This window comes from Dipodomys spectabilis, unplaced genomic scaffold (assembly GCF_019054845.1).
Source record: "Dipodomys spectabilis isolate Male_0828 unplaced genomic scaffold, ASM1905484v1 ptg000175l, whole genome shotgun sequence".
Taxonomy (NCBI): Eukaryota; Metazoa; Chordata; class Mammalia; order Rodentia; family Heteromyidae; genus Dipodomys; species Dipodomys spectabilis.
In genome coordinates this window covers 10,897,778-10,922,989 of record NW_024870852.1, presented here as the reverse complement: position 1 = coordinate 10,922,989, position 25,212 = coordinate 10,897,778, and the positions used below count along the sequence as shown (strand labels likewise).

General features: G+C 49.3%; 1 protein-coding gene across 1 annotated transcript; it reads right to left on the bottom strand.

The window, feature by feature from the left end:
* Positions 1-190: 190 nt before the first annotated feature.
* On the bottom strand, positions 191-14,108 carry LOC122120408 (BPI fold-containing family A member 2-like). Its single transcript, XM_042694646.1, has 7 exons — positions 14,027-14,108; positions 7,665-7,800; positions 6,915-7,022; positions 5,349-5,501; positions 3,460-3,541; positions 2,270-2,336; positions 191-246 (listed from the first exon to the last, which is right to left on the bottom strand). Exons 1-7 carry the CDS (start codon positions 14,106-14,108, stop codon positions 191-193), a joined length of 684 nt encoding a protein of 227 aa, XP_042550580.1.
* Positions 14,109-25,212: the final 11,104 nt, after the last annotated feature.

Sequence of the window (25,212 nt, the reverse complement as noted above, 5' to 3'; positions counted from 1 at the left end):
TTGATTTACAATGGGCTCTGTGTCATGGTCCTGGGTAATGGACAGCCAGGAGATGGTAGGACATCCTGCATCTTCTCACATCCTTCAAAGTCCTCCAAGGCGAACTTTCTTGGGGGAGATGAAGAGGGTGGAGCTCTCCCCCATCCCATCCTAAGCCCAACCTCCAAGACAAATGCTGTGAGGCCAAGGGTCAGGCAGAGTTAACACTAGAGATGATGCGAATCTGAATGTCAGAGGTGTTGTGTCCTAGAGAGGTGTGGAGGGGGAAGACCTCGTGAGGGGCTGGTAGGGGTCCTGCTTCCAGCAAGCTTTGTCCTGTGAGCTCAAGGGAGGGGATCTGTGTGTGGGTGAGGCCATTTGCTCTGCCTCATGGAGAGGTTGCTGGGGCCCGTGACCCTGGAACCTTGAGTTTTAACTGGCTCTGCGCATTCTGTGCTGTGTAACACTGCACACCTTGTAACCTTTTGGGTGTCTCAGCTTCTCCATCCATAGTAACAGTAGCTACCCTTGGCACACTGCTGGAACAGATGCTTTCAGAACTTCCATGCAAATCTGACTTTCCAGAAGAGGAAACTAAGGCTCAAGGGAGCCCTGACCTTGGGCCCAACGTCATATAGTAAGGTAAGGATTGGAACTGCTTCTACTTACGATAACACTGTCACACCATCATTGCATAGATGTGTGTGTGTGTGTGTGTGTGTGTGTGAGAGAGAGAGAGAGAGAGAGAGAGAGAGAGAGAGAGAGAGAGAGAGAGAGGAGAGCATGGACTAGTAATGGACCTGAACTCAGTGCCTCTTGTCCTGTTTCCACTGTCTTCCTGGCTCAAAGCAGGTGCTCACTAAATACTTGTTAGATGAGTGGCTGGATGGATTCGGGTTCTGCCACAGCCACAGAAAACCAGTTTCGTGCCCTCTCTCTGATTCAGTGCCACCATTTGTATGAGGACATGAGGATGTCCCAGCCCTATTCCTCCACCAGGAAATCCCACGGAAGGACAGAGGAAAGCCACACGGGTACAGAAATGCAGTTTTATTGTGGGGAGGGGGTGGAGGGAGCAGGGGATAATGGTATCCATGCCACTGTCCTACTGTGAAGAGTTTGTCTGGGAGGTCTGTGGAGCTGGATTTGGGCCTTCCTCTCTCCTGGGACTTTCCAGAGGGAGATGACACAGGATTCAAGTGGACCCCGGGGTCATTGTCCTGGAATGAGATCACAGGGTGTCTGGATGTTGGGAGTCATAATACAGTGGGGGCTGCCATTCTCGGGACCCCTTGTGGGACCCTGATCTGTCCCAGCCCTCCCACAGCACCCCTTGGCACCTGGAATCTGAGGTCTTTTTCTGACACCTAGTCCCCATTCTTCCTCATTCCTCTCCCCTTCTCTAGAATAATGGGAGATGGAAACAGACTGGAAAGCAGCCAGAACTTGAGCCACAATCAAGGTGAAATATGATCAGGACTGTAGATCAGTCTGAGATCAAGGTCAAGGTTCAGTCTGTAACCAAAGCTTGGGGCTTAGCCAATAGCAGGCATTAAGTTCAGTCTGTGCCTAGGATCTGGGCTCAGTCTAGGTGTGTGATCAAGGCTCATAGTTGATGGTAGCCAGAATCAGGGCTCAGTCTGGGGCCAGGATGGGGACTTAGATTGGAACTCAGATTAGGGCTCAGTCTTTGCTGGAAAAAGAAGCAAAGCCCAGCCTGGTTCTTGCTTGCTTCCCCACAGGTTCTGTGCACGGTGGTGCAGAGCCGGCCCTTACCAGCAGGTGGCACCACAGCAGTCCTCCTTGTGCTTCCTCTTCAGAGGATGGCTTGCAGGTCAGCAGGGACAGCTGAAGGACAAAATCAGGAGCAGGCCTCAGTCTCTGCCATGGAAAACGGCACAGACCAGAGACCACTAGCTACTACCCTCCAGGGGCCAGTGGCAGCTGTGGGACCTCAGGGGTGTCCTAGCTCCCCTCTTGTGAAATGGCTATAATGACAGTCCCTACTGCGCAGGGCAGGGCTGCTGACAGGACCCAAGGTGACTGCCTAAGGCCGTTTTCATACAGCTACCTCCAGGGCCCTGGTGCCTTCAGTGTCCCCCTCCTATTTCCTCACAGTGCCCCCAGCCCTATGATACCTGGTCACCTAAAGGCCATAGAGCTTCCCTGAGTAGCAGAAAGACAACCCCATCCCCTTCTTGCCCTGCATGCTGGACTTCCTAACCAAGCCTGACCAGGCCAGGTGCAGGGCTGTGTGTTCGCATGCACCCTTCCCCGGGCTGTGACTTACCACTCAGAATGTCAGAACCGAGAGACAAGTTCAGACTGTTGACCAGGGTCTGGATCAGTGGGCACACCTAACAGACAGGAAGGGAAGAGGGGCAGGGGGGGGGTGGGGGGGGAGGAAAGAAAGATGGTTCTCAACAGGAAATGCATGCCTGCCACCCCACCGAGGCTGGCTTCCTCATCTGAGAAACTTTGACCTCAGGATCTGTGAACAATGGAACCCCCCACCTCAGGCGCTCCAAGTCTAAAACCTCAAACTACTAGAAGTCTAGAATCTCAAGAGTCCAGAAGCAGATTCTCAGAAACTTTCAACTTGGAAACGCAGGGATCTTTGAAGGTTCCCGTATTTCCTAGGTACTATCGGCGCTGTTCTTAGGGCATGCCTTCATCCTATCACCTGCGGAGGCCTATGAGAAAACTGGGGCAGGGCCTGAGAGTGAACTTTCCTCCTCTTTTCCTGCTCTCTCTCTCTCTCTCTCTCTTTCTCTCTCTCTCTCTCTCTCTTCATCAACCTATCTATAAAGACAACCTGAGTGCTGGTGGCTCATCCTTGTAATCCTAGCTACTCAGGAGGCTGAGATTTGAAGATTGTGGTTGGAGGCCAGCCCAAGCAGAAAAGTCCTTGGAACTCTTTTTTTTTTGGTCAGTTATGAAGGTTGAACTCTGGACCTGGGCACTGTCCCTCAGCTCTTCAGCTAAAGGTGAGCACTCCACCAATTGAGCCACAGAGCCACTTCCAATTTTCTGGTGGTTCATTGGAGATGAGTCGCAAGGACTTTCCTTGCCTGGGCTGGCTTTGAACCGAGATCCTCAGAGCTCAGGATTACAGCTAGTAGCTAGGATTACAGGTGCCCAGCCTCTGTGAGACTCTTTTCTCCAATCTGCCACCAAAAAGCCAGAAGCAGACATGTGGCTTAAGTGGTAGAGCACTAGCTTTTAGGATAAAAGTTCAAAGTCAGGGCTGAGTTCAAGGGCCAGGACAGGCTCACAAAACAAAACAAAACCCAAAGGCAATGGGCAACACGCAAGATATGGGTCCTATGATCTCAGCAATGCCAGGCCCCTGTGCTCCTAGGCTGAGATACTGAGGAGGAGGAGCCCACCGGAGCCAGATCAGGCCAGTGAATGCCACTTCTGACCTAGCTCTGGGTATAAGGAGTGGTGGGAGGTGAGTGGGGGAGGGGAGAGACTCACAAGATTTTGCAGCAGGAAGGACACTCCTGTCCTCAGGACACCAGAGGTCACATCCAGTAAGTTGTTGAGCAGCCAGATTCTTCTGAAAAAGATGAAGAGCCAACAAAACCTGGTCAAGTGGGCAGAACACCTTGAAGACAGATGTGCCCTGGACTCTGAATTGCCCTCCCAGCCACAGAGGGCACCCTCATGCAGAGGGGCCGTCACCTATCACCCACCCCGACAGCTCCTTACTCAGGGCGTCTGGAGAGTCTCCTCACAACTCTGAGACCTCATCATTCATTCCTCCCTTCAACCCATGCTGTCAGCCATGTATGTATGCCAGGCATCCAACTGGGCAAAATGAAGTGAACCTGGCCAATGCCATGTTGTCCATCTTCAACTTTCAGTACAACTGTCACTCCCTCCAGGCAGCCCTCACGGGCTGATCATTTAAGGCAGGGCCTGACTCTCACCATGTCCTGTTAAGTGTAATGCCCAGTGCAGGGTTCACCCCTTTCCTTGTTGGTCTGGATGCCTATCTGCTTGTCTTGCCCTTAGGAGGAACTTCAGGATGGACTCTGTTGGTCCTGAATTCTCCAAAGTTTAGGGTAGTGATTAAGTTACATATAGCCGATATGACACACATTTTGGGCTAAAAGAATGAGCAAAGTAAATATGCAACCAAACAAATAAAAAGCTATGATGTGAACTCTGAAGGGCCAGAGTAGACTATTAAGAGTCAGAATAGACAAACTTTGCTAAGAGGATGATGAGATACATTGAGTTGGAGTGAGGAGAAAGGTGTTCCAGGTATCTAGACCATGGCTTGCAAAGGTCCTGTGGTAGGAATAAAACTTGTCCGAATTATAGAGCAAAAGCCCAGTGTGTCAGGAGCAGAACGAGGGTGGGCTACACGACTAGGGAGAGGGCTCCGGACTGGACCCAAAGTGAGAAAAGAAGCTCAGAGAGAATGTGGAGCGGCAGCCCCTTCTACAGATAGAGACACGGATCCAACATGGCAGGAGGCAGGATCCATTCTTTCTGTTTTTAGAAGGTTTCTGGGCCAACTGTGATCACACGCTGTGGTTGGGAGGGGCTGGAGCCTCTGGCCATGGTCACCGGGGTTGACCACCCGCGCTAGGCCTTGGCTAGACAAATTTTATTCTCCCAGTCAGGGCCAGAGCCACCCCCTCTCCCTCCACCTTCTTTTCTGAGCCAAACCTGCTTTTCAAACACATAGTTTAAGATGTAGATTTTGTGGATTAACAGGGATGAATGATTTCAATGGAGACAGATTAGGATCTCAAACTCTTATTGCAATTATTTGCTAGTGGGTGGAGACCAATGTGAAATGAGAGCTCCTGATGGGCATTTACTTCCCAGCTGCTCCCCCCACCCCCCACTCAAGCAAGGCAAGAAAGCAGATGCAATTTAAATATCACGTTACATATCCATCATTCTGTAAGGATAGATAGATTTTAATTCTCCAGGAAGATGTAACAGCCTCTTATGCATGCATGCACCTAACAAGAGAGGTTCAAAGGCATAAAGTAACATGGACATTGATAGAATTGAGATTCATGATCATGGTTAACATCTCTTGCCTCAGTGATGGAGTTGAACCCTTCTTTGAGTCAGCTTGGCTAGGATGATTGCTGAGAGTTTGAGATAGCTCAGGCTCTTGTTAAAGGTTTATTTTCTGGCCTTCCATTTTTAGAAGGCTATGAGTAAGCACCATTATTGTCCCCACATTACCTATGTGAAAACTGAGACTTCAAAAGATTCAGCTAGTTATATAGTTCTAAGTTATTGGGAGAGCTGACCTCTCAAGTATTAGGACAGGAGTGGAATTAGGGGATCCCCAAGTCCATGAGCCTCATCTTTGCAGAGACAGAAGGCGGTCTTACCTGTTCAGTAAGGAGATGGAGAGTTTGTCTAAGTCAATGGAGCATTTTGACAAGGCTACCTTCAGCTGTTGGGTCTGGGGATCCTTTTCAATTGCGAGTCCGCCCACAAGATCCACAGTGGTTGACAAGTCCAACACCTGCTTAAGGAGAGGCCTGAAGGAAATGAGAATCACAGTGATCAGCTATGGAGACTGTTTCCACCTCGTTCCCTGCCTTCCTCTGCCTGGGTGGGTGATGTCTACATGGACCATGTTACACAATCAAGGCCATGAGGGTTTAGCGCATAGGAAATTTTTATTCAGTGTCTCACTAATGATTTCCCTGTGTAGCTCTTTTAAAATTAAAATTACATTTTATATGTAGGCAGTTTAGGATATAGTGCACATTATAATGTGCATTTATTTGTAATACTCCCTGCTATTTAGAGACTATGGAGGTATAAAATAATGCTGGGAGAAATTTTGCCAAAGAATGTTCTCAAGTTTTCCAATTAGGTATTCCTTCCTTCCTTCCTTCCTTCCTCCCTTCCTTCCTCCCTCCCTCCCTTCCTCCCTTCCTCCCTTCTTTTTTTTTTTTTTTTGAGTCAGTCCTCATGCCCTTGATTGGATTTAAAAAAATTATTGTAAAGATGCTGCTGGTTGGATTTTTTGTTTTTCTCTAAGCTGGTATTCTACCACCCAAGCCACAGCTTTCTGCTGATTAATTGGAGATAAGAGTTTCACAGACAACAATGAGATATACAAGTGGTTATGTCAAAAAATGAAATTTACAACTTTGGTGGGGGGGTGGAGGATCAGGTGGGGGGGGAAGGGGGGACAGTATGGGAAGGGATGGGAAGGGGAAACAAAGGAGGAGGCAACAATGCTTGATAAGAAATGTACTCGTTATCTTGCCCATGTAATTGTAACCCCTCTGTATGGTATTTTCACAATTAAAAAAAAAAGTCTCACAGATCCCTTAAGAGAGGAACACAAAGGCACAATGCCTATGTGCATCTGATCATATAGAATAATATTTATCAGGGCTGGGAAGGTGGCTCAGTGCTAGAGCACTTGCCTTGCATGCCTGAGGCCCTGGGTTCCATTCCTCAGCACCACATAAGCAAAAAGAAAAAAGCCGGAAGTGGCACTGTGGCTCAAGTGGTAGAGCGCTAGCCTTGAGCTGAAGAGCTGAGGGACCGTGCCCAGGCCCAGAGTTCAGGCCCCACGACCAGACCCCCTCCCCCCCAAAAAAAGAATAATATTTATCAGGGGAAAAAAAAAAGAGTCTCACAGACTTTTCTTCCCAGGCTAGTTTTGAACCTCAACCTCAGCTTCCTAAGTAGTTAGGTTTCAGGTATGAGCTGTAATTAGCACCCAGCCCAATGAAAGTGTCATAATTTCAAAAGTATATTAGATGGAGTATTCAGAGAGATTTGTCAAAGCTTACTAGACTATTTTTAAAGATCGGGAGTTTGAATCTGAGAAAGTTCCCCTTATTTACAGATTGGAAAACAGGTTAACGGCCACATCTCAGCCCCAAGTCCCCAACAGGAGCCCAACCCAGGTCTAAGTCATCAGTACTTACAGGACCACAGATACTTTGGCAGTAAGTGGGACTCGCAGCTGAAGGTCTTTGCCGTTGGCAGACAACTCAGGTTTAATACCCAGCATGGCAATGTCGGTGATTTTCAGCCTGATCAAAACCCACAATATTGATGGTTTATTATCTCCTGGGGCAGCCATTTGCGGGAACACTCTCTGGCCTGTGATTTGCCAAGAATTTGGGCCTCACCAACCTCTGCCCCCTCCTCCCAGGCCTCACTGTGCCTGCTCAGAAAGGCTACTGTCTGCCTCCCAGTACAGACTGATAGGATGGTGCCCCGAGAATAAGTGCCAAAGCCAGAATGTGAACCCAGAACTTCATGTCTCCAAAAGTCCATGCACGCATGGCGCCAGCTACTCGGAAGAGGTATGGATTTCCTGTTTCTTTCCCCAGTGGGTTTCAAACTTTTGTCTTTAGCTGTATTTAGAGAATAGCCTTATTCTTTGGGAAAATCTATAGGAACCAGAAAACAGGTGGAGTTGAGGATGAACAAAATGATTCATCCTGAAAAACTCAACCCCATGAGATGCTCAGACAGGTTCTTGAGTGCTGACCTAATCTACTCATGCTGGGGTGGGGGTGGGGGTGAGGGATGGGGGGAGGGCTGGCCTCAGACCACTGTGGTGGAGCTGGGGAAAATATGGCTTGATCTTACTCTGACTTCTTTAAAGACATATTTTAAAAAGTAATGTCCCTCTTTTGTGGGCGAAACAATGTAAAGTACCAACGTACTGAATTCCATTTGCTGTCAGCAAAGACAAGGGACTTTGCAACAAGTTTGTGGTATCCAGAAGCTGATTTTTGATCTGTAGGAAAGACTGGGATTGCTGGATCTCTTGTAGTTTGTCATTGATTTTCAGGATGTCACCTGCCAAGACAAGTCATCATGCAGTGTCATATACCACTCACTCAGAAAACAGACAGGCTTACCAGGGAAGACAGTCATTTCTATGACAACCCAAGGAGACAGATGTTGGTATTACTTTCATTTGACAGATGAAGAAATAAAGGTCCAAAGGTTAAACATTGTGTCTAGTCCCAGAGCAAGGGAGCCTTTCTTCCTCCCCATGCTGCCCTCATACTAACACACATCATTTACCAATAAAGCAATCGATCCATTAGCCATTGATATTGTGTGTATGTCTGTCTATGGTGACTGAGGTCTATGGCTTTAAAGGAGATACATCAGTTTGAGAAAAAAAAACAAACCTGTGAGGCCCTGGAAACCCAGGGACAAAATGAAGAAAAAAAAAAGTCACCACAGATGTTGGCGATTGCCTGTGAAAGAGTTAAAGATGTGTAGAAAATTCAAGTGAGAAACAACAAAGCATTACTAATTCAAGGTGAAACAAAGCATTGGAGAGGGAAGGAGAGAGCAGAGAAAGAAAGAGGCTACCCTTGGGCTGGGAAGGTGGCTCAGTGGTAGAGCGCTTGCCTTGCATGCTCGAGGCCCTGGGTTCGATTCCTCAGCACCACGTAAGTAAAAAAAAGCCGGAAGTGGCACTGTGGCTCAAGTGGTAGAGTGTTAGCCTTGAGCTGAAGAGCTGAGGGACAGCGCCCAGGCCCAGTGTTCAGGCCCCACAACTGGACCCCCCCACCAAAAAAAAAAAAAAGAAAGAGGCTAGGCTTCAGTTTTCAGCTGTGAAATTCCAGAACAAGTCCTGTCTTTATTTTTTGAAGGTTGCTTAATCCTTGACAAGGTTTGAAAGGCAGCCATTTGCAGAAGTTGCCTCCTCCTACCAGAACTGATTTTCAGTGTCCTGTAAGAATTTCCAGAAAAATGAAGAAAAAGCCAAGTTCTTTTACAAAACATAAAATGGAAGAATAATTAAAGGTAAGTGGGTAAGTTTATAGAGAAATAGGACTCCTTTAATTCTCACAAATTAATACAGATCAGCAGGATAGAGTCAATCACCAACCGGAGAATATTCTAAGAACACAGACAAAATGTTTTCGTTAAAGTATGTGAAGGCACAATAAATACATTTTTTTAAAAAAACAAGAAAGTGGGGCTGGGAAGGTGGCTCAGTGGTAGAGCGCTTGCCTTGCATGCTCGAGGCCCTGGGTTCGATTCCTTAGCACCACATAAGCAGAAAGAAAAAAGCCGGAAGTGGCGCTGTGGCTCAAGTGGTAGAGCGCTAGCCTTGAGCTGAAGAGCTGAGGGACAGCGCCCAGGCCCAGAGTTCGGGCCCCACGACCGGACCAAAAAAAAACCCAAAAAACAAAAAACAAGAAAGTTCTCATATTTAAAGACATGCAAAGAGAAGTAACTTTCAATTCATCTACAAGACTAGCAAAAGATTTAAAGCTGTCCAGACCAGGGAGGAGAGAAGGGGGAAGAAAGATGGAGAAAAGAAACTCTCTCAGCTGGAGAAAATGTTAATATAGGAATTATTTGCCAGTATTTAATTGAAAAATGTACATGCTTTTTGAATTTTTGAAATCTCACTTTTAGGAACTTATCCTATGCCCATATTGTCAAAAGTTTATCAGGATAAAATATGTAAGAGGATATTTATTTTACCCTTATTTATTATAATAAAATGAAAAACGGAAGAACCATCTAAGTAAATCAGCTGTGAAGGGCATCTCCTGGTGGTAGCCTCTAGTATTGCAGGCACAGTATTAAGGTCTGAGTGGTACTTGATGGTCACATTCTCACTGACTCACCTTGAAGCACACTGTTATCACCTTGAACAACAGATTTCAGATTATCACCTTCAATAATAGGTTTCAGATTGTCCACAGTTTTACTCAGAGTGCCACTGAAATCTCCAAGAACAGACGCTGAGGCCCCATTGAGCAGGCCGCACAAGAGAACAAGTTTCCAAAGCTGAAACATCTTCAGTCTTGACACCAGGATAGTCATTGGAGAAACAAGAGGAAAAAGAATGGTCAGTGAAAACCTGTCATTCCCAGCTTAACCTTCCTGTAAAGCACATGTGGCTATCTGGTTGACAGATGGACAGCCCAGGTCAGAAAGTCCAGAGCCTCTGCCCTAGAGCCATCTAGCCAGCGAGGGAGGGGCTGGGATTCACTGTGGTCAGCCTGGGATGACATAGGAACTTTACCCATGCTGACTTCTCGGCCTGAAGTGGCTTTCTCCTTGCTCACTCTCACCTTCCAATTCTCCACTATGGCCCACCTGAGCCCTTCCCCAGCATCTTTAACCTACCACCCGACTGCCTTCATTCCCTGACTAGTGCATATCAATTACCTATTGCCTTTGCTACCAGACTGTAAGCTCTCTCCTTAGAACAAGAACTGAGACATCCCTCTTGGACCCCAAGATCCCAATAAAAGCCTATAAGCAAGTAGGCAAACTATCTTGAACAAAGTGTAGGTTTAATCAATGGATTCCACATGACACCATTGCATTGCTCATTGATCTGATACGTCTCAGAATCTATCTTTCTCTAAATTGGTCTACTCTGATCCGAACAGCCCTCGAAGTCTTGTGAAGACACCCCTCTCTACCAATGTGGGCAGCCATGAGGGGAGAGCCCAGCACTCACAGGTGTAGAAGTCGGTGCTCGCAGGTGCTTGTTCCCCCACACCTTCTTCTGGGTTTCTGACGATGCTGGTGGCCCTTATATGCTGGTGATGGGATGAGAGGCGATTCCTGCTTCCGGACCGTCCCATCCAAGGAGACTCCAAAGAAAATAGCCTAGGTTGGGCCAAGAGACACCCAATGTAAAGGTCACCCCAGACATGGGAGTTACAGTGATGGATGTTGGGGGGAGCCTTCTGCCAAGACTAAGACTGGGTCGCACAGAGCTCGTAGCTGCCCAGGAGGAGGTCAGGGGTGAAAGTAAGGGGAACATGCAGGACAGGTTGAACTGGAGAAGGTTCTGATGAGAGGACCTGGAAACCTTGGTGTGGAAACCAAGGCTCCAAGAGGAAAGCTGCCAGCTGAGGTCACCTGGCAAGATGGAAATAGAACAGTAGCTCACAAGTCCCTATATCCCATCCTCCCTCTCTCCAGGGCCTCAGTGTGATATCTGTGATGATGGGAAGACCAGGAACCCCAAAAGCTTCCCTTTCCATCTTGTGGGTAGAATGTGAGAATGAGCATGGTAAGTTTCTGCATTAGTCTCACTTGTAGCCCACAGAAAAGTCCAGAAAGGTGGCATCTTGTTTGATGCTGTGTGGCCAGCATCAGGAGATAACCTACTTCCAAGCCAGGGTATCCCTCTGAGACTTACCCCCGCCCCCAACTCCCATCCCTCCAGCTTCAAAGACCTCCATGTCCTTCAGGACCTTGTCCTTTCCCCGATTAATCCTAACCTAGTCTCCACCCTTGAGCCCCTGCTAGCCTCCTTTCCTGGAAGACGCCGGCCTCTTCTCCTCTGGCCTTCACACAAGCCGATCCCACTTCCTCTGGGGTGGAACTCTCCTTCCCAGTGGTCTGGGTCACCTCATGCCCTTCCCAGGTGCCCATCTGAGCTGGCACCTCCCACTGCTCCAGCCTCAGCTTCCTCACATCTGGACTTGTTTCTCCTTAGAGGTGAGGGGGGCAGATCCTGTGCCCTAGGGTCCCACAGAGACACACCCTCTCCCTCCGGGAAGTCTGATTAAAGCCAGCCTCTACCTGAGGAGGCAGTGAGGCCCGATCAGCAGCAATCTCAGAAACTGGACAGGAGGCTACAAAGATTGGGGGGAGGGAAGGGGGGTATTCCACGTGACAGCGAGCCATGCTTCTGAGAGTTCAGAGATCCTATTGTACCTCCTGTTTCCTCTTTCCTCCTCCTGGGCACCCAGACTCCTCTCTTCTCCTCCCCTTTCCCAGACCCCAGCATGGCCATTCCTCCACTCCCTTCTCACCCACCCAGAACAAAGTAAGCTTTTCCCCCTGGCACACCCTCCCAGCTGACTTCAGAGAATGAAGAGCTCTAGTCCCCCTGGGGCTGGTTGTAAACAGCATCTATGACCTGATTTCTACAGAGACGGGCTCTCAAGGTCACTAGCCCTTCTGCCCCCAGCTTGCGTGGAGACAGGCCTTGGCTGTACCCCTTTGAGAGCTCCCAGTCTGGCCTCTCCTAGGTGAAGCTCACCTTTGTGGAGAGAAACTACACCCCTTTCTTCTTGAGAGGCTCTGGGTTTACTCCACAGACAGTGTAGGGAATTTTTGTTGTTGTTGTTATTTTGTTTGGTTTTGGTGATTCTGGGACTTGAACTCAGGCCCTCGTTTGCTGGGCAAGCGCTCTTGAGCCAGAGTCCCAGTCTTTGTTTCATTTATTTTTGATAGGGTGTTGAAATTTTGCTCAGGCCAGTTGCAGAGAACTATTCTCTTACCTCCACCTCCCTCTGCGCTGGGATGACACCCATGAGCCCACCATGCTTGGTTTGTTATACTTTGTTTTTTTGGTCAGTTGTAGGGTTTGAACTCTGGGCCTGGGTGCTGTCCCTGAGCTCTTCAGCTCAAGGCTAACACTCTTATCACTTGAGCCACAGTGCCACTTCGGGTTTTCTGGTGGTTAATTGGATCTAAGAATCTCATAGACTTTCCTGCCTGGGCTGGTTTTGAACTGCAATCCTTAGATCTCAGCCTCCTGAGTAGCTAGGATTACAGGTATGAGCCACCAGCACCCAGCAACATGGTTTGTTTTTGAGATAAGGTTTCAGAGATTTTTTTTTGCTTGATCTGGCCTTAAACTATAATCCTTCTATCTTTACCTCCAGAGTACTTGGTATTATAAGTATCTGCTACCATGCTTGGTCCTGTGAAGAATTCTTGAATAAGCACATTCTGGACTTATATACTTGTATAACTCTCTTTCACTACACACACACACACACACACACACACACACACACACACACACACACACACACACACACACATACACGAATAAGACTGGACTCACATGAAGAAAACACACACTTCTTGGCCTGCACTGAGGAGTTCATTTCACAGAATCTAGTTGGTTCTTCCCTGAGGGAAATAAAATGACTGTTCATGCCAGGGGGATTGTAGACTTCCCAGAACGCCTGGGTCTGTTATATAATTTATCTGTCAAAACACAGAAAATGACAGAATGTATATCATTTGAGGCCTGGATCCAGAAATACCCGAAGAGATGCCCCTGGAGTTTTCAGCTCAAATAAAACGTGTCCCTTGCTCCTCCTTTATTGTTGCTACTGCTATTTGTTGTTGTTGTTGTTGTTGTTGTTGACAAGGTCTTGCTCTGTAGCTCAGGCTGGCCTTGAACTTCTAAGCCTCCCAAGTATTAAGACTACAGGTGTACACCACCATGCCTGGCTTTTTTTTCTTCCTCTAAATCAACATGAGTTGGCTTCCTCCTCTCAAGTGCACAGCAGAGCTGCCTGTGCCCATGCTGCCACGCGGTGTGATCCTGTCCCACGAAGATCAAGACAAGATCAAGATTAGTTGAAACCACTCAGGAGGCTGGCTTGAAATACGGGCGCCTAAGTCTGGTCCCTTGGTCATCTAGCTCAGGGGCTCTAGCTAGTGATGAACCAGGGACGGGCTGATTGGACCTCAGGACTCACAGGTGTCTTTCCCCTTGAGTCCAAGGGGCTCATCCCCACCCAGACCTCCAGAGCCAGCTCATCCTCCACACCACCTTGCCACCCCTACATGGCCAGGGCACAGCACTTGGTAGATACGCAAAGAGCCCTCAGCTGATGATAGCTGCCATTTTTTAAAAAATTAACCAGGGCCGTTTTCTACCTCACTCCATTGCATCCCCCATCAGCTTCATAGGAGCAGTAGTTTTGCTCCCCCCTTTTCAGAGTGAGGCTGAAGGAGGAGAGGACTGCTCACTCTAGGCCTCACAGACAAGAAGGGAAAGGCTGGGATATGTGTTGGTGCCCCAAATGTGAGCACAGCAGTTCCAGGGTGCAGCCTCTTGGGGGCAGTAGTGAGTCATATTCTTCTCCCCACTCCCACCCCCACCCCAGGGGGAGGTGAGGGGGTGAGGGGGAAAGGGCTGGTAGCTGCTTGGTGCCTTAGAGATGGGCATGGTGCTTCAGATACACATGCCTGCTAGTGCAGGCCTCCTATTGATTCCAGCACACAGATTTGGAGAGCCATTTTCCAGTTGAGGAAAAGAGGTGCAGGAATGACTTACCAGTCTGGCCCCTGGAGAAGAGCCTGGCACCCACAGTGGGCTGCGGCCAGTTGGCAGAGCAGTGGTGGCCTCGGGTTTGCATGTCGTGCTTCCTTTGGCCGTGTTGTCTGAGCTGATTCTAATTCTGGGTGTTCGGGGCCTGTGTCCATCCAGAACAGCACAGAGACTCAGGTGGGAGTCCCCAAGGCCTTGGGCTGGGGCAGAGTGGTCTGGGCCCCTTCTGCTCTCCCTCTGCAACTTAGCCAGGACCCTTGGGCCTCTCCTCCATGTGAGTGTGACCAGGGAGTGTGACAAGGGAGGGCAGCTCTGTGCTTCTGGGAACACAGCCTAGGACTAGAGCACAGAGTAAGGTGGCAGCCAGGCCCCTGTCAGAGCCTGGCTGTGGCCGTGGCTTCAACCAGTCCTCAGTTGACTCTTAGTTGCCTGCCATCAAGCTCCAAAAACCCATGATACCCCCTTCCCTGGCAGTGGGGCTCAGTGCTGGGGGTGGGTAGGGTGGATGAAATCTTTTGACAAGGGTATTCTGCACCCCAAGAACACAGCTTTGGGGAGGGTGGCTGAGCAGCATGTGGTAACCTCTGACCTGTCAGCTGGCCCCAGGCCTCAGTTGCCCCATCTGTAAAATGAGGTGAACACCTTGTCTCTGGGTCTCAGTGGCAGGCAAGTCGGGGACATCAGCAGAGGCCTGGGTTCAAACCCTCACTCTGTGTTGCTGGGCAGTGGGACCTGCACCAGGGCTTTGCCTGGTGGAGCCTCGATTTCCTGCTGTATGCGGTGGGGGTGAGGTGAAGCAGCATGTGAGAGCAGACTCTAAGATCCTGGGGAGGAGAAAACCCCCGGAGCTACAGTGGCAGTGAGATTATGTAACAGACAGAAAGGACTCTGGTGAAGCTGGTTATTGTCCCAGGTCATGGGAGGCCCAGGCAAGCAGATCTGAGATGTTCCGGAAAGAAGCCATGACAGCCACCACCTCTTACCTTCCAGGAAGTCTCCCCCAACAGAAAGGTACCTGTCTCTTGGGGACAAAGGCTTTGGCCCTCAAGGGGTTGTGGGATGAATTTCTCATTGAGAATCTCCAGTGAGGCATTAAGGATTAGCTGTCCCAGCTAAGACATCCCGGTGTGACCACTAATCCTCCGCCATGCAGCTTCCTGCTCCTACTGGCCTGGCCCTTCAGCAACCCTAAGGGACCTTGAGCTGCTGTCTTTCTCCAGATAGCAGTCAGCTCTTTGGGTGCAAAGTCATCAGGCGACTGAGATCAGAGAAGGCTAGTGTGTGTGTGTTGTTGGGGGAGGTTGGGGAGGTCGCTGGAACCAGGTCTGGCTGCTGACGGTAGTTCTAGGGCTCTGCACCCCACCCACCCAGGTACCCTTCTCCCCCAGGACAGAGGCAGCTCCCAGCCCTTCCCTCAGGATGACAGACGTAGTCAGGTGCCCCCAGCTCACCCACCCAATGAACTTTCTTCCTTTTGTGAGTAATCATCGCTTTCTTTTTGAAATCAGTCAGGTGTGAAGAATTCACACAGGCCCTGGTTTCTCAAGCTGGAAACGTCTATGGAGGAATTCTTTGTGTATAACACAAAGAAGGCGATAAACTGCATTCAAATATTGCCTTTTTTCCTTTTTTTTTTTTAGAACAGCTATCTGTAACAGTAACGAAATCGTCACAGTTAGTCTGAAGACCTTTGATTGCCCCTTGAGCAGCTTACACATTGATGGCTTCTTTTCTTATTTTGAAGGTGATGCTATTTCATTTATTTTGGTTCCTCAAACCTTTCCCTAGGCCCTGGGCTCTGCTGGAGCCACCATGGAGTTACGTGGCTCCCTTCAGGAGTTAGGGCGCCCCTTCCCACAAGCTAACTGGTAGACAGGGCTTCCTTCCTCCTGTCCCTCAGATGGCTCACCAAGCATTTTCTCCAAAATTTTCAAAGGAAACGGGATGTACAGATGGACTTTTCTGTGGGCCCAGTGCCTCCCGGAGGAAACCTTGTTGGGTTTTGTTTTGTTTATTTTTGCCAGTCTTGGGGCTTGAACTCAGGGCCTGGGCACTGTCTCTGAGCTGCTTTTTTTTTTTTTTACTCAAGGCTAGCACTCTACCACTTGAGCCACAGTGCCATTTCCAGCTTTTTCTGCTTTATGTGGTTCTGAGGAATCAAACCCAGGGCCTCATGCATGCAGTGCAAGCACTCTACCACTGAGCCACCTTCCTGGCCCCTTGTTTTTCCTTTAACAAATTATCTGGTATCTGTTCCTTTGATCCCACACTGAGGCCCAGCCCAGTTGGTTCTTGTCCCAACCTCCAGGGTGGTCAGCTTGTGGCTTTGAGAAAAGCACAGTCTCATCACACACTCCCCACAATAGGGCCAGGTGCCTTCATTCTCACTTTATAGATGAGGAAACTGCGGCACTGCAAAAGCAAAACTTGTGCTACCTCACACAAAGCCAGACACGCAAAGACAACTAATGAGTGATCTCACATATGTGTGAAATCTACAAAAAAGAAAATGAGGCTGGGAATGTGGCTTAGTGGTAGAGTGCTTGTCTAGCATGTATGAAGCCCCGGGTTTCCTTCCTCAGTACCACATATACAGAAGAAGCTGGAAGTGGTGCTGTGGCTCAAGTGGTAGAGTGTTAGCATTGAGCAAAAGTAGCTCAGGGACAGTATCTAGGCCCTGAGTTCAAGCCCTAGGACTGGCAAAAACAAACAAAAAATCCCAAACACACAGAGAACAAAGCTTGGGGGGTACCAGGGGGGAGCAGGACAGGGCAGGACACTGGGCATGGAGGACAGAGGTGGGGAAGTAGCAGGTGAGCAGGACAGGTAGAGAAGGGATGTGTGAGGTGACAGGGTCCTGGGGCAGGGGCGTTGTGGGAAGTAAGTACATTCTAGCTGCTTCATCACAAACACCAATGAGAAGCTGTTATGGGAACTACAAGATGGCAAAGGGGAACAGGCTGCCTCAAGGTCTTCACATTCCTGCAGAAAGAACTTGAGGCCACATCCAGGTAGAGATCCAGGAAGTTCATCAGTAGAGCAAAGCAGAGCCAAGCCAGCCCAGGGAGCGGGCACACCTGATGACAGGCACCATCATAGGGATTTATCAGGAGAACAGGGGGTGTGGCTCCAACTCATCTCAGAAGTGCTCCCCTTTGTTCTGATGGCTGGTGCATTCATCATTCTTTTTGAATTCTTTTTATTGGTGTTAGAAAGCTAACGTACAGAGGGGCTTCAGATACATAAGTCAGGTAAAGAGTGCGTTTCTTTTGGGACCATATCACCCCTTCCTTGCTCTCTCCCATGTTCACTGTTCTTGCTGCAACACCATTTTGTCAGCCAGGCTCTGAGACTTCAAGACTGGCCTGCTTAAGGACCCTGGGGCACAGCTCTCTGGGTGTCCCCTCAAACACTGGATGGATTCTGCCACAGGTCCCCATCAACATGAAATCCATTCTTTTTTTTTTTTTTTGTCGGTCGTGGGGCCTGAACTCTGGGCCTGGGCGCTGTCCCTCAGCTCTTCAGCTCAAGGTTAGCACTCTACCACTTGAGCCACAGCCCCACTTCTGGCTTTTTCTGCTTATGTGGTACTGAGGAATCAAACCCAGGGCCTCATGCATGCAAGGCAAGTGCTCTACCACTACACCTTCCCAGTCCCCAAGATGAAATCCATTCTTGAGATTATGAATTTTCCTTTGCAAGCATTTTTTTGTGCCCAGAGGAATCTTTTTTTAAAAAAATATTATTTTTCTGGGTGCCGGTGGCTCACACCTGTAATCCTAGCTACTCAGGAGGCTGAGATCTGAGGGTCAAGGTTCAAAGCCAACCTGGGCAGGAAAGTCCTTGAGACTCTTGTCTCCAATTAACCACCAGAAAACCAGAAGTAGCAGTGTGGCTCAAGTGATAAGAGTGTTAGCCTTGAACTGAAGAGCTGAGGGACAGTGCCCAGGCCCAGAGTTCAAGCCCCACGATGAACAAAACATATATATATATATATATATATATATATATATATATATATATATATATGTGTGTGTGTGTATATATATATATATATGTGTGTGTGTATATATATATATATATATATATAGTTTTATTGTTATTACTAAGGTGCTGTCCAGAATGATAACCATTTCAGAGGAGTCATTTTTTGCAAGAGTTTTACTTTTTCTTTCCCTCCAAGAATAAGTGTCTTTCATGAAGATATCCTAGTTCAGTTCCCAGAGCACACTAATTATTTGGGCATGTGGATAAGGTCGGAGGAAGAGAAATGCCATTTTTTCTCTGCCCTACCCACTAAATGTTGCAGCTAATTGAGGTGTGAGGCTTAAAACAAAGAAATGAGTGCCTGTGTGCTCTGAATCAGATTATTTGTGAATACAGCATGTGTGTCTGAGGTCCTGGCTCCTAGATCCCAGCCTCCTGTGTCCTCATCCATGTGAGATGACTGAGTATATTAATTCTTATCACCATGGTAACACTTTTACCCACAATGCCATATTGTATATGTAAATATCCACTATACATTTTATTTCCTTAAGAAAATGTCACTGGAGGCTGGGAGGAGTGGCTCACACTTGTAATCCCAGCTGCTTAAGAGGCATGGATAGGGAAAATGGGAGTTCAAGGCCAGCTTGTGGGAGGGGGGAAGTTAAGAGAGATGCCATCTCAATCACAAGCTGGGTGTTGGTAGTACCTTGCCTATAACCCAAGCCACATGGGAGATATGAATAGGAGGATAGGAGGATTGAGGTCTGCATCCAGCCCCAGGCAAAAACTAGTAAGACCCTAATCTGAAAAGTAACTAAAGGGAAAAAGTAGTTGGTTGAAGAGCTATGTGTTCAGCTATGCTATCCTGGTGCTCTTTTAAGGTCAGGAGTCATGATTCTACCCTTTGCTGCGGATACCAGCAAGCCTGCCTGGGGCTGCCTGGTGGGTCCCAAACAACACTAAATTGAATTAAAAATGACAAGAGCAAGTTGATCAGCAGGACGATGGGCTGGCTGCCTAGCTGAATGCAGAGCTGCAACCCAGAATCCAGCAAGAAGAGCCCCTCCCAGACCCCTCCTGCTAACACCCCCTCATTCACCCAACTATGGAGCTTCTCTTCTGGGCCCCACACAGTGCCCTACACCCCAGAGCAGAAGATGTGCTGCACGCTAACAGCCTCAGAGGAACGACCAGACATCCTCTCGCTACTCCAGCTGCTGCCTCTGGCATGGGGCCCAGTCGGGATGCAGGCCCTTCTTACGCCCGGAATTAGACCGAACTGAGAACTTGGGTTCTTAAGGAGAAAACTGTATAATACAGGGTAGGGGCAGGGCACACAGAAGACAAATGCTGGCAGGGATGGTGTCCATGATCTCTCTGGCCAGGACAGATGAGCCAGACCAGGACCCACTGTTTCTCCACATGCGGACACTGAGGACCTGCTGAGGCTGGCCAGGTGGAGTGACAGCGGACACCAGACAGGCAGAAGGGTGGACACATCTCCAAGAAGCACACCGAGGAGTGGGAGACACCAGCTTCTTCCCTGCTCAGTTCCGGGGGCCTCAATCTGAGTTTAACAAGAGCCCAGGCAGTTGGAGGCTCTGTGTTGAAGGGGAGAAGAGAGGAGTGGAGTGAAGGGCCAATGATCAAGGCAAATCCTTCATTCTTCCTCTTAGCACTGGAGAACAGGGGGGACGGGTCTGTTTCACTTAGTGCTCTGCTCATAGCGTGAAAGGCCATGAATGCCCATGGAGTGTGACCTGGCCTGACTTGCTGGCTCAAAGCATGAACATACTTGTTTTAGGAGAGGTGTTTCCTGGGTCCTCCCCCTGGGATTCCTGGGTGCCCCCAGGCCGCCTCCTCCACCTGAGCCTCTATTCTTGGGCTCTTGGGAGACTTTGGGGGTGAACCCAGCTACTTCTTCTCTCTCGTCTTCACACAGCTCCATGTCTCTCCCTCAGGTCTGCGTGGGCTCTGGGGTTGTTCATGAAGACAGTCCTGATAAAAGGAAGCTGAGAAAATATCTGTGTGACTTTGACAGATGTAAGGTTGGGGTGGGACTCCTTTTACTGCAAGGCCCAGCCCCAGGAATGCCTAGGGTGTAGCCTGTTGGCTAAAACACCAAACCCTTCCCCCCAGAGGGGTGACATCCATCCATCCATCCATCCATCCATCCATCCATCCATCCATCCATCCATCCACCCATGAAGTACTAATGGGGAAACAGGCCAGAGCAGCATGAGGGGTTCCATAAGGACAGAGCAAGGCCAGCACTTTTTTCAGGTCCTGCCTTCTGCCAGAAGACCTGAGCTGTGGTTTAGCTCTGATGAGGCTCTTACACTTCTCTGAGCTATGGCTCGCTCAACTGTAATAAAACAGAGAATGAACAGTCACCTGCTGTGGAGGACAGAAGGAAATAACCCATGGCTGGCTTCTTGAGTCATGAATCCCCTTTTTACTGGGAAGACCGAGACACAGAGAAGTTAAATATCCTACTCCACCCCCAAGAATGGGATTGGCACTCAAAAATTGTGACTCCCAGCCTCTTCATCTTAGAGATGGTGACACTACTGACCTTGAGAGTGGGCACCATGAAAATTAAAGCGGACTTAAGAAGTAGATTTTAAAAGCCAAGTGCCCAGCTCAGCGACTGATGCCAGTGTCTCACGCCTGTAATCCTAGCTATTCAGGAAGTTGAATTCTGAGGATCGCAGTTCAAAGCCAGAAAAGGGGCAGAAAAGTCCATGAGACTGTAATTAACCACAAAAAAGCCAGAAGTATAGCTGTAGCTCAAATGGTAGAGCTCCAAGACCGGCAATATATATATATATATATATAATATATATAAATATGTATTATATATTATATAAATATATAATATAATTTATATAATATATAAATTATATATAAATATATAAATTATATTATATACATGTATATATAAAAGCTTCCCTATCCTTATACAAATGCTCCCAGAGTCTAAGCCTGAGAAGTGATTGGCAGGGTCATGGCGCCACCCAGTGGCCACTCTGGGAACTGCACGCGCCCTCGCCCCACCCCGCCCGCCCGACGGGCCAGCGCAGGCGCCCGGGCGGCTCCCGCTCTTGCCCGCTCCGTGCCGCAGCCCGGGTCCGGGGCAGCCGTTGCGGTCTCCGGCCGAGCCGTCCTGCAGGGCTCTCCCCCGGGAGCAGCGGTGAGGGGAAGGTCGGCGGCGGGTTCTCACGGCCCCTGAGGTCCTCTCCACCCCGCACCTTTGCACGAGCTGTTCCCTCGGCCTGGTGCTTGCAGGCCGCCCGACACGGCGGCTCCAGGGCCCGGCCCTGAGTGTTTAGACGGGGGCAGGGAGGAGACAGTTCCGGGGAGTCCGTGGAGGGGTACGATGAGAACCCGCGTTCTTCCCTCTCACACCTAAGGCCCAGGGAGCAGCTCAAGAAGGGGTTTAACGGCCCAGGAAACTAAGCGCGGAGAGGATGTGCAGGCGCTTCACCCTGGGCCGGGCCGGGGCGGGGCAGCGACAGAGACCGAGGCTCGGAAGGACTGCCAGCACCGGGTTCTAATCCTGGAGGCGACGGGGAGCGCGACGGCCCTGCCCAAACTCCGCCCTCGAGGCGGGACTTCCTCCTCTCCGGCCCTTCCCCAGCAGGCTGGGCAGGAAGTCCCGCCCGCTTAGCTCCTCCCACTCCCGGGGGTTGGTATTTGGGTGTTGCCAGGGAGACCAAGGAGCCTGGACGGGGCGACCTCTTCCCAGAGCGCTTTCCCTGACCCTCAGTGATGGCTCCTCCTGGCCCCTTCCTTCCAATTTCTTTCCTTCACAGCCTTTAATGCAATTTCAAAGCAGCCTCTGTGTTTACTTGTGTACTGAGATCCCGTTACTTAAGATCTGCTTTGTGAACTTGGGTCAAGCCTCACAATGGTTTCTACCACCTAGCCCTCTTCTTTTCTTTTCTCTCTTCTTCCTTCCTTCCTTCCTTCCTTCCTTCCTTCCTTCCTTCCTTCCTTCCTTCCTTCCTTCCTTCCTTCCTTCCTTCCTTCCTTCCTTCCTTCCTTCCTTCCTTCCTTCCTTTTTTTTAAAAAACTACTTGGGTTTGAACTTAGCTTCCTGTTTGCTACTCAGAATCTTTACCTATTAAGCCATGACCCTAGCCATTCTGGAGGGCTAAATAACCTACTTCAGGTTATTTTGGAATGGAAACTCAAGTTTTTGCCCAGTAGTCAGCTTCAAACCTTGATCCTCCTGTTACACCTTCTAAGTAGCTGGGATTACAAGTGTGAGCAACAGCTCAAGGGTAGAGCCCCTAGTGTGTAAAACATTGGTAGGCATACAGTGAATGAAAGCATGAATGGATGATATAACTCATAATCAAATACTCAATCAGACACTCCTATAATTTAGCTTCCTAATATTTAAATGAAATAAAAGTTTTTTTTTTAAAAAGGTCTTTTAAAAAATCACTAGGAGAAGCTTGGCACTTGTGGCTCACATCTGTAATCTTAGCTACTCAAGTGACTAAGATCTGAGGATCCCAATTTAAAGCCAGTTCAGGTAGGAAAGTCTGTGAGACCCTTATCTCCAATGTAGCACACACACACACACACACACACACACACACACACACGCACACACTGGGAAGTGGAGCTTGGCGTAAGTGTAGAGTGCTAGCCTTGATCAGAAAATCTCAAGGACAGTATCCAGGCTCTGAGTTCAAGTCTCAGGACTGACACAATTTTTTTTTTTTAACACTAGGAGTGGGGAAAAAAAGTCTTCTGTGCCGAGACTTCAGTATTTCTGCATCCTTCAAAGCCAGAAGCTGGGATCTAATACTCCTCAAACTGCCCTGTGGTGCACTGGCTGTCAGAGCCTGAGTGGTCTGGGTGCACCCATGTCTCTGCTCCTGGGCTGACCTCTGGACCCCTGGATTGGCAAAGAGAAGAACCAATGTTTCCTCTTGTCCTCAGTTTACCCCTGCTCCAAGGTAAGGAGTCTAAAAGGCCTTAGGAGCCAGCCTGGTCTATTACTAACACAGCAAGCATATACTGAACTCCTACTGTATCAGCCTTAGTGCTAAGCCCCTGAGGAAAACAAGATGTTATTTAACATCTTCACACTCACCCTAGCAAGCAGTTACTGTCCACTTCACAGATGGGCAAGGGGCCTCACTGAGTCAACCAAACAAGGAATACAGATGGAATTTTAATCACTTTTCCTCATGTCAAAATTCTTATCCCTTAATGGACCTGGGGGCCCAGTTGACTTCAGTGAGTACAGGCTGTCCTGTGTGCATGGGACACTTGTGAAACACTGTGTGACCACTGTGAACATGAAGGCACTGTGTCGTTTCCCATCTGGCAGATGAGCTTTCCAGAAGCCTTGAGGGATAGGGGGTGCTCTGAATAGACAGCTCCACGGCCAGGATCATCCTCCTCTTCTTCCTCCTCCCCGTTCCCCTCCCCCCCTCCTCCTCTCCTCCTTCTCCTTCTCCTTCTCCTTCTCCTCCTTCTCCTTTTTTTTTTGTTGGTTGTGAGGCTTGAACTCTGGGCCTGAGCACTGTCCCTGCGCTCTTCAGCTGAAGGCAAGTGCTCTACCGCTTGAGACACAGCGCCACTTCTGGTTTTCTAGTGGTTTATTGGAGATAAGAGTCTCACAGATTTTCCTGCCTGGGCTGGCTTTGAACCTCCATCCTCAGATCTCAGCGTCCTGAGTAGCTAGGATTACAGGTGTAAGTCACCAGCTCCCGGCTCCTTGTTCTTCTTGAGTGTAAACAGTTGGTTTTTTTCTAGAACCAGGCTCACCATATAGAAGATGATCTGGGAGTATCCTGAACCTTCTCTGGGGCACTGCTCCTTCTGTGCATCACCAGCTTAGACGCCCAGGGATGGAGAGCCTTGTATGTCTGCAGAATCTACATGGCAGCCAGGTCCAGGTCATCAGCCAGTCCCCAACTTCTCCTTGCCCAGGAGAATACCTTGGGGAGATCCCACAGGGCCACGGATGTTTCTGGTTCTCCTCCCCTGCCTGGCAGCTCAGGCGGGTTCTTACAACTTGCTCTGACTCATGAAGCATTAGCTAAGTTCATTTGACTGTCTCCTTGGCAGAAGCTTCTGGATGGAGGCTCAGGTGGGGTTCTCAGTGCTTTGCTCTGCTCTGGGAACTATGTAAGTGTGGGCCAAATTCAACCCAGGGAGGCTCCCCCCCCCCACCTTCCCCAGCTATAAGTGACCAGAGCAGCTGGGTGCTGAGTGGTTAGTACACATGCTGGGGGCAAAACCACAAGGTCCAACCCTCAGCTCTGTGACCAGAGCCCCTTTCTGCAATTCCTAGTGTCTTAGTTTCGCTATATGTGAAACAGGGAATCCTGATGCCTAACCCATAGTGCTCCAAGGTTAAATGAGATGGAGCCTCATAGTCTCCACACAGGGCTTAGCAGGTAGTAAGCCCTCAGCAGACATTAGCTCTCAGGAGAATAGGATAGAAGCAAAAGGGGTTTTGTCTAGGGAATTTGTCTTATGCCTCTTTCACCTGTCCTCTGGGGTAGACCCATCTACCCTTCTAGACCTGGGCAAACACAAGGATTGGGCGAGGAGAGAATAACTGAAGACCACGGAGAGGGGCAGACCCTCATCATAATGGCACCCAGGAGTTAGGCTATGAGGAGCCCCGGCAGTGTGATGTCTGATGACTTTGAACTTGGTGTTTCTGAGTCCTAGAGAGGTAGAGAGGGAAACTGAGGCAAGAGGGATCAACTACCACAATGAAGGCACTGAGAGCTGAACGGAAGTCCCCTCCCGTCTATCTTTGGGGTCGCTGGATGCACAGGACATGTTTTAATCTTGTATGTTCCACCCTCCAGCCAGATGTAGCTCCCTATTGGGAGCAGCCCAGGAAGGAAGAAAACCCCGAGACCACAGGGAAGGCGCTTCACGTAGACTCACCAACTGCAGGGCAAAGTGGGAGGTTTTATTGAAAGCCTAAGCAGCTCAGCCCGGGATCAGCATAGGCCCTGCTGCTCAGTCCCAGCGCCAAGCGTGACAAGGCTTGCCAGCCTCACAGTGGCTGGGTCCTTTCTGGGGGTGGGAGCAGGTGGGGAAAAGGGGAGATGGCAGGAGAGGGACTTGGCGTGGGCGCTACAGGGATTCAAGGCCAAGGACTGTGTGTGTGTGTGTGGCCAGCCGATCCTCTCCTGGGCCTATTCTGGCTTCTTTTG

Coding starts and splice junctions, on each gene's coding strand:
- LOC122120408 (XM_042694646.1), bottom strand. CDS start 14,108: ATGCAAACCCGAGGCCACCACTGCTCTGCCAACTGGCCGCAGCCCACT. Junction 3,542..5,348: donor TCCATCTCCTTACTGAACAG/GTAAGACCGCCT, acceptor CATCTTTTTCAG/AAGAATCTGGCTGCTCAACA. Junction 247..2,269: donor CGGTTCTGACATTCTGAGTG/GTAAGTCACAGC, acceptor ACACCTCTCTAG/GACACAACACCTCTGACATT.